The 8,652-nt window shown below is 39.7% G+C and overlaps 1 protein-coding gene across 1 annotated transcript; it reads left to right on the forward strand.

Moving 5' to 3' along the window:
* Window positions 1–276: 276 nt before the first annotated feature.
* Window positions 277–6,266, forward strand: LOC117542528 (homocysteine-responsive endoplasmic reticulum-resident ubiquitin-like domain member 2 protein). The gene is made up of 9 exons (XM_034210241.1): window positions 277–408; window positions 837–1,166; window positions 2,395–2,472; window positions 2,820–2,933; window positions 3,088–3,218; window positions 3,857–3,970; window positions 4,063–4,350; window positions 4,562–4,670; window positions 5,163–6,266. Exons 2-9 carry the CDS (start codon window positions 1,020–1,022, stop codon window positions 5,328–5,330), a joined length of 1,149 nt encoding a protein of 382 aa, XP_034066132.1. The 5' UTR covers window positions 277–408; window positions 837–1,019; the 3' UTR covers window positions 5,331–6,266.
* Window positions 6,267–8,652: the final 2,386 nt, after the last annotated feature.

Genomic DNA, 8,652 nt, shown 5'->3' on the forward strand with positions numbered 1-8,652 from the left:
CAAAAATAAAAGAACTTATTGATGCAAGTGTTATCAAAGCTGGTAAAGGTGCAGCTCATTTAAATGATGTTTTATGCTGCAGGGTAGCTTGTGAATGTACCTCTTAATTGTAGTGGAGCAGAAGTACAAAGTACCTCCAAATTGTACTTAAGTATAGAACTTGAGTAAATCTACAGTTACTTTATAGTTCACACCACTGCTCCAAAAGTATGCTCGTATTATTGCATTCAGTGGATTTAATCAAGTCTCTGTTGTAGCTCACTCGTCCCCCAGTGGGGAGCGGTAATGCATCACTACCACTGAATGTCGACAACACCCTGAACTGACCGAAGAAGAAGAAGAGGACAGCCCCCAGCAGCTTCAGGGCTGAGTAACAGGAGGGCTCTTCGGTCACTGGGGGTAAATGAGGTAAGCAAACATGACATGTCACTCCTCTATTTTAAACAAATATACTAATCAAACTAGATCGGTTGAATTCGGCGAGCTAAGTATGCTAGCTAACAACTTTATGGCTAGAGTTGATTGACATTAGCAGCAGAGAACCCACTGAGGCTAACGTTAGCAAAGCCAGTTAAATACCCCTAACCAGGGCTAACAGTGTTATGTTATACATTTACTGCCGTTATATCTCTGTACAGATGCACGAGCCTGTGTGATAGTGTAGCTGTGTCTGTCCATATATGTTCCGCATTAAAACCAGTAACATTAATCAAATTATTACACCGTTATATGCAAAACCACATTTCTCCTTGCCTGTCATTCTAATAAACGGTCTGTTTTACATGATCTTACTAATATGTCATTGGAATCACTAATGTTTACCTTCCTCTCTTTAGGTCCCAGCTGTGTACCGTTTGAACACAATCACAGACAACAACTTTGCAGATTAGCAACATCAAGCTTTACAATAACCTTAAAGCACATGACGATGTCAGATACCACATACTAAGAAGAACACTAGTAGGAGGACTGTATCCAGATCCTTTTTGTTTTAAATTGGAGACAAATGGTTTTGAGTCATGGATCAAGGTGTTGTCGACAGTCCTGTTATCCTTGTCATCAAAGCACCCAACCAGAAGTATGTTGACCAGACCATCAACTGTTACCAGAACTGGACTGTGGAGAAACTCAAGGCACACCTGTCAGATGTTTACCCCAGCAAACCGGTGAGTATTGTTGCCCCTGTCAGGAGATGAAAACATGAACAAAATAGAGAAACTGGTGACATAAACGTGTACAATTTGTTCCCAGCCGGACCAAAACTGTTCACTTTTATACAATATAGTCACTTGGTATGCACAGTCAGCTGGTTCCCTTCATGCTATGGTGTGAATGATGTTTGTCGAATTTGAACCCAAGAAGTGAGATGTGAAAGATGAGATGAAACATTGTTGCACCACCATACAAGCTGCTCTAAGGTAACCAATATTGCCCCGATCCCTTTGTCCTCTTTATCTGTTTTTTTTATTGCTTGTCTTGAAAAAAACGTGCTTTAGTTTGCCCTTTTTTACTTGCCATATATTTTCTTCCATTTTAATGTTGCACATAACAGATTGTCATTGTCCTAAGCACAATGACAGAAAGATATAATGAAATATATTATTTTATTGAATGTCAGATTTACGGTTTACCTCAGAAATAGTTGTGGATTTATCAGGTATTGGAAATATAACTCTATTTCAGTGCAGGGCTTATCCAACATTTTCAGACTCCATCCTCTGCGGTTTAAATGACTGTCTTTATTATCATGAAAATGTTCACCTTATTTATTCTCTGAAGTGTTAAGATGTTCGGTTTCCAGTGTCATGCGGCCTGAAAAGGCCTTGGGATTCTGTAGATTTGACGTCACAATGAGAGGAAAGGGTTTAGATTCCTGCTTTGTTGTGCTGCTAATCTCACTGTGCTCCTTTCCTCTGCCTGGGGCTTGTCTGACGCACTCATGGTAAACACACAAGGCAAACTGCTTCATTGTAAAAAGGTGAAATAATCTCTGTAATGGCTTCCCTTTTGTTAGTGTAAATAGGCGGACATTACCTGTGGAATATTTAACAATGAAGCATCTTGAACCCAAAATAAAAGGGTATCTGTTGCATTTTAGATGTAGATTTAGATGTTAATTCCTGAATGGTCGTCCTGTCCATTGGATGCAGGCTTTAAAAGGACACACTCTGACCTTGTTGCACTGCGAGCTTAATCCACCTTTAAAACCACTTATTCAACAAGCTACTATAATCTCATCCTCCTTATGCATTTGATGTCGTGGTCTACTTTTCAGAGATTGCAGTTTTCCAGCTTATTGTTGCCAATTTTAACTACAATAGTTCATGAAGGGTCAATGAAATGTATTCTTTAATCTCCTGTGAACCCATTGTCCTTATCATTCTGGATTTCTAGAGCTCCAAAGACCAGAGGCTGGTGTATTCTGGAAAGCTGCTTTTGGATCACTTTACCTTAAAAGATGTGCTCAGAAAGGTAGGTTCTCTCCGTTCCGAATATTGTTTTTATTCTAGTTTAATAATACTAAAGCTCACCTCTGTCAAACTCTCATGGTTTGAGCGAGCTGCTTTAAATCTTACTGACACAATGAGCTTTCAGACAAAAACATTCTCCCAGCTTTGTGGCAGCAGTTTGGAAAAGGTTCCTGCTTTAACATAAGCCACGAGTAAGGCCTAAAAAGCAGAGCCCTGACCTGACCCCCACACACACACATTTGAAACTAGACACATTTATTTACACCCTTATAGTTCAATAGTTTTCTTTTCTTTTGAAAGTGCAATTCTTGTTCACATTTTTATAATGACCTGTGTTCACTTCTGCAGCAGGATGAGTACCATATGCTCCATCTGGTGTGCGCATCACGAACCCCTCCCAGCTCTCCGAAGCCCCTCCGTAGCCGCGGTAACAAGCCTCAGGAGAGCCCGGCCGGTCCCACGGTGGGTCCGCCACACACTCCTCACACATTTCATCATCAGTGCATTTGCTTTCATCATCCGGCTCACTGCTGTCATCTGCATCTCCTTGAGGTTTGAAAACAACACTCGCCTTTTTTCATACATGAACCTTAAACGTTCTTTTTTATGGTTACAGTCCCTTCAAAACTCTGCCAGTCCTCCCATTGGTCAGCAGAGCCAGTCGTCTACAGGAGAGAGTAGCGATGGACTCACACAGAGAGCTGGACCCTTCCCCTACCACCAGATGTATCCTCAATTTATGCACAGGTTAGTTTTTGGACTGCTGCAGTGCAGAGGTAAATTGTAGTTTAGTAAGCCGACTCAAAAAAGAACATAAAAATAAACCTTTAAGAAGATAATTAAAGATGATTTAGGTGCCAAATATAACTCGGGCAAGGCAAATTACATTAACATCACAAACACCAATGACTAGGAAAAGCCAAAAAGCCATCACTTCCACAAATGTAATGAAGTGCATTTTTCTTTATTACAGAAACTGTTTGAAAATCCATAAAAATAATCTGAAGAGGCCTTAAACTAATTTATCCCAAAATAAACTCTAAATTGGTCAAATTATCTTCAATTTGTTTGATGTCTGGGACAAATGGTCAAAGGCCTCTTGTTTTAACGTCATGCAGATTCAGATAGCGGAATGATTGCATGTGAAATTAGTCTTGATTTTCATTTAAAGTGACATTTACCAAAAAAGTGCTTCTCACCCAAGCTGAATGAAACCTGGAAATGGGCTTTAGCTGCAACTGATTTACATTTATCATAGAAGTTTTGTTGGAAAAATACAGATTTTCCATTTATCCTAGTCTCTTTACAATAGTGGTTCATGTTAAGTTATGATGTGTGTTGCAGGTCAAATAAATGTGTTATAATGCAATGTCCCTTATTTCCAGCTGGAATCAATACTCCCCTCAGTCCACCCCCCCCACCAACATGCCTGCTTATTACAACCCCATGACACTAATGTGGTGGCAGCAGCTGTACGCCCGACAATACTACATGCACTAGTAAGTTGCTTCATGTTTCTGGATGTTTTACCCCTACAGGCAGAAATAAAAATAATTACAGCCAACTTTATTTCTTATCTGTCTCCCTGCAGTCAGTACCTGGCGGCTTCCTCTCAACACCTCAGACCCGATCAGCCCTCGCCCCACTCCAACCAGCCCGACCCTCTGAGCCAGCGTCCTCAGGCAGATCGCCGTGGCAACCCAGAAGTCCAGATGAACGCCCAGGGAGGAGAGATCCTGAACGAGGAGGAGCTCAACAGGGATTGGCTGGACTGGGTGTACACATTTTCACGTGCTGCCATCCTGCTCAGTATAGTCTACTTCTACTCTTCCTTCAGCCGCTTCGTCATGGTGATGATGGCCATGCTGGTGCTCTACCTGTGAGTCCTTCCTCATTCTGCAGTTCTGGTTTATATTATATCGTGTTATCAATCTTCCATAATCATTGAGGCTTTTTTCTTACTGGAACTACATCAAAACAGTCAATACAATTTGGTGTTCCTACATTTAGGCCCAAAAAACCTGATGTTATTCAAGGTTAGGGCAGGATATAAAAAGTGTTTAACATCAGTTGTTTATCCCCATTTGCAGGCATCAGGCCGGCTGGTTTCCCTTCAACCTGGAGAATGAACTCCAGCTTCCTGGAGCCAATCAGGACGATCTGGAGGGAGAGCAACAGAACCAAGACTTTCAGGAAATGGTAACCAGCCATCTCTCAGACATCTCAAGTTTTAACATCAGAAATGCCTCACTCAAATCACTGCAGTTAAAATATCCTAAACCAATGTAGAAGTCACGCTGGAGGATCAAGCATTTCATATGATATATTGTCTTCAACTTCCTTTTTAGCTGGAGAGAGTTGTGCTTTAACTCTTCAGCGTATGTGATGTGAAATGTATCAAAGAAGAACACTTTCAATCAAGTCATCAAATCCATGTTACAGTTATGAAAGTAAATGGAATTGATTTGTCTTTAAATGTTGGTTACAGGGTTACTTTAAAGTACAAAATGGACATTGACTGAAATACTTTATCTTCATACGATGAGTCTGAATTGGTCAGACATGGGAGTAACTTTGCATTAGTGAGCAAATGCTCAAGTTAACAAAATGGAATCTCATCTCAGTCAAATCTAATCTAGTGCATTTTAGTGCTACTGTTTAACACCCGATTGTCCTCTTATTACACTATAGGAAGGAGTGTTGGACGATGGGTCAGACGATGATGGGGAAAGTGGAGAGGAAGCAGCAGAAGATCCGAACAGCGCCCCACGCACGGGTTTCCTGTCCTCCACCTGGTCCTTCATCATCACCTTCTTCATGTCTCTCATCCCAGAGGGGCCGCCAAACGCTGCTAACTGAACCACGAGCCGCCACAGTTCTCCACCAGGGCACGTTGTTTCTTCACAGAGGACGACGAGTCTCCCTCCTGCTTAGGGAAACTGTTTCTGTTGCAGTAAAGTGTTAGTTTCCCCAATAGTGATCTTTACCACATATAAGACAAATGACTGATTCAACCTGGAATAGATCAAAAAAGATACAAACTTGGTTTAACTGCTATATACAAGGATTGCTAATGACGCCTTGTGAACATAGTCAAAATAATTAATAGTGTCCGCCAATGCATTGTTTAAAACATTTTTTTTTTTTCTAAACGACAGCAGGCATATTTAAAGTATATATATATATATATAGCATTGCAGCATTAGGCCTCAAACCTGAATCCGTCTTTATTTCTTTTTTTAAGAAGCTGCAATATTTGTTGGATTCGTTTTGTTTGTAATTATTTTTTGTAACGGTGTTTTATCTAAATAAGAGATGTTATTTTAAAAGGGGGCCACTAAGCCTTCAGTGATTAACCCCGAGTCATGTAGCGCCTGTGATCATTTATATGAGAAATCCTAGAATGAGAGTTCATAAAATTGTCTTTACACATTGTTTACTGTGTTGAAATGTATCTCAGAGTGATGATAGCTGCCGATGTGTGATTTTTACAAAGTGAAACATGAACCACTAATTCTCTGACAGCCTGAGTAAAGTAGAAGAATGGATATTCCACTATTAATGGAAAATACAACAGGCTGGGGTTTGTTGGGTTTAAAGTCACGTGGCACCGAGCGAACATAGAAACTTTAAAATGTCCTACTGCCCCGATTCAGAGTTCCTGTAGGACAAAGCTCTCACCTTAAGTGTGTGAAATGGCTGCTGCTGTTAACATGTTGTGAACTAATCATGTTTAATAAACCTTCATTCATGGTAATGTTATCATTTGGGTCTCCAGATTCTCTGTAAATAAAAGAACATATCAGAACTACTGACAACATTGTCCTGCGCCACAGAAAGCATCATAAAAACAACTCTTTAATTGTGTTAAATGGACTACAGTCAATCAGTTAACGTGTAGCTCCACTGTGGAAGAACATTTGATTATATGCTAATAATGAGAATTTGATATACTGATTAGGTTGGTATTACAACTCCTAAAACAGTGCACAACAAACACACATTACATTCAGGATGGATTACACTTTACACATGAATACTTTAGGTCATTTAAATTATTGTCTATTATTTTCTGGCCCTTACCTGCTGATATGAAGGTTCACCGTCAAATATACGCTTCAGCATATTTAGACTGACAACTTTGATACTAATTAAGAGCACTAATCATATATCTGTAAAATCACATTTATAAACCCTGCAGAACGACAAGTGTTCTCACTTACCGCGGCTGAATAGACCTGCTGCTCAGGGTTTCTTGCAAGTTCCCCACCCCAACAAGATCACTAAACTAAAAGAGCAGTGAGGGAAATGTCCAATCGAACCCAATCTTACCTGCCCACAGGCCTTAGAGCAGCACTAATTAGTCCAATGAGTGAAAACACCTGTGTGCCAGGGAGTGTAACCAAGGTTACTCAGAATCTTTAAAGGGCCAGTAGCCTCAGCTGTAATGTGGAAGATGGAACTATACTGCCACCTTTCGTATTCAGCATGAACTGTTACAAATAACCTCGTAACATTTTCCTTTTATCCTTGAGGACACAATCAAAAACGTTTTAACAATTACACAGTTTTCAATATTTAAGTATTAAAGATACATTTTTTTGTCAAACATCTTCACCTCATTACTTTATATGTTCACTTACTTTTGGAATGCTGCTACTTATTGTTGTATGGATGTGTAGTTATTTTCTTTTTCTTTATTAACGTGTTGCCTCTCTACTCTTACTGTACATTTCCCAGCTGTGGGACAAATGAAGGACTTCTGTTAATTTTAGTTAAAAAATAAACGTTTACTATAGTCTCAAAATGTATCATGTAGGCTACCATGAGGATAGTTGAGGCATATCTTTCTGATGGATCTTTGCTAAGCTAAAATAGATTAAATGAGCCTTCCTTATGAATTGGTCCTGCTTTAGTGTTGAAACCATTAAGGAAAAATATGACTTGTATAGCGGGAAGTTACAAAAAAACAAAACGTTTTCTTACGGTCAGGCCAATTTGCCGCCCTAGGCAAGATTTTAGTTGGCGCCCCCCCCCCCCAAATGCAGACACTCACTATGATTTGCGCGTGCACGGTTGTGGCATGACCACCAAAACAGAAAGATATTGACACAAGATGTGTGCAACTGTATTTAGTTTCCTATCCATTTCCTATCCATTTGAACATGATTCTAGGGGGTCCGGGGGCATGCACCCCCGGGAAGCCTTTTTTTTTTTAATATTGAAGTTGAAAGCATCAATCTGGTGCACTTTGAGAGCAACATTAGGAGATCTATGGATACATCTCTCAACACCCATATGAAACAGAACTGTAAGCAGATTTCTTTTTCTTTATGGATATTTTACAAATCACTCCCCTTTCAAACTGTATTCTTGTTTATTAATAACAACTTTTTTGTACTGTCAGTATTTTATACCTGTTTTTCACCTATTCTCTTATTTTTTTTATAACTATAATGATCATATAAAAAGGTGTGCCTTTACCTCACTGAGCTGAGGTTATCAGAGCCTCTCAGTCTTTCAGGAGAGAGCTCTCTGAAGCTCTCACCCCCGCAGCCGCTTACAATGTAAATTCCAATGTTAATAAAAGCACACAGAAGCTGTGCACGTTTTTTGGGAGTTTGATTTATTTTTAAATGAATCCAAATACAAAATTAAAACCTATAATTGCACACTAAAACCATTATTTAAAAAAAAAAGAACAATTTCACATAAACCTCTGGTTTTTACTGGGACTGGGGTAGTTCAACTTGATTTTTTTTTGGGGGGGGGGTGTGTGCCATAGTTTATGAGCGCTGTACGCAATATAGGCGTAGTTCTGTTAGTATAAGATAATAAGATGTACTTTGTTGATCCAAAATCGGGAAATTGTGTTGTTATGAAAAAAAAAAAAAATTCTAACTTTTTTTTTTTTTTTTTACATTTTCGGCGCCCCCTATGGGTTGATGCTCCCTTAGCATTCGCCTATACTGCCTATGCCGAGGGCCGGCCCTGCTTACGGTGCATTCACACCTAATAGTCCGTTTTCTGGTGCGCACCAGACGACAGTTTGTTACATTGCTTCATTTTTCAGAAGGTTCGGTTTGCGTTCACACCATGGATGTATAATAAGAAGGTTCACACGGGCAAAACTCAAACGGACTATAAACTTTAAACACAAGTCATGTGCACGGAAATGCTG

The sequence above is a fragment of the Gymnodraco acuticeps genome, unplaced genomic scaffold (genome assembly GCF_902827175.1).
Source record: "Gymnodraco acuticeps unplaced genomic scaffold, fGymAcu1.1, whole genome shotgun sequence".
NCBI classification, from domain to species: Eukaryota; Metazoa; Chordata; class Actinopteri; order Perciformes; family Bathydraconidae; genus Gymnodraco; species Gymnodraco acuticeps.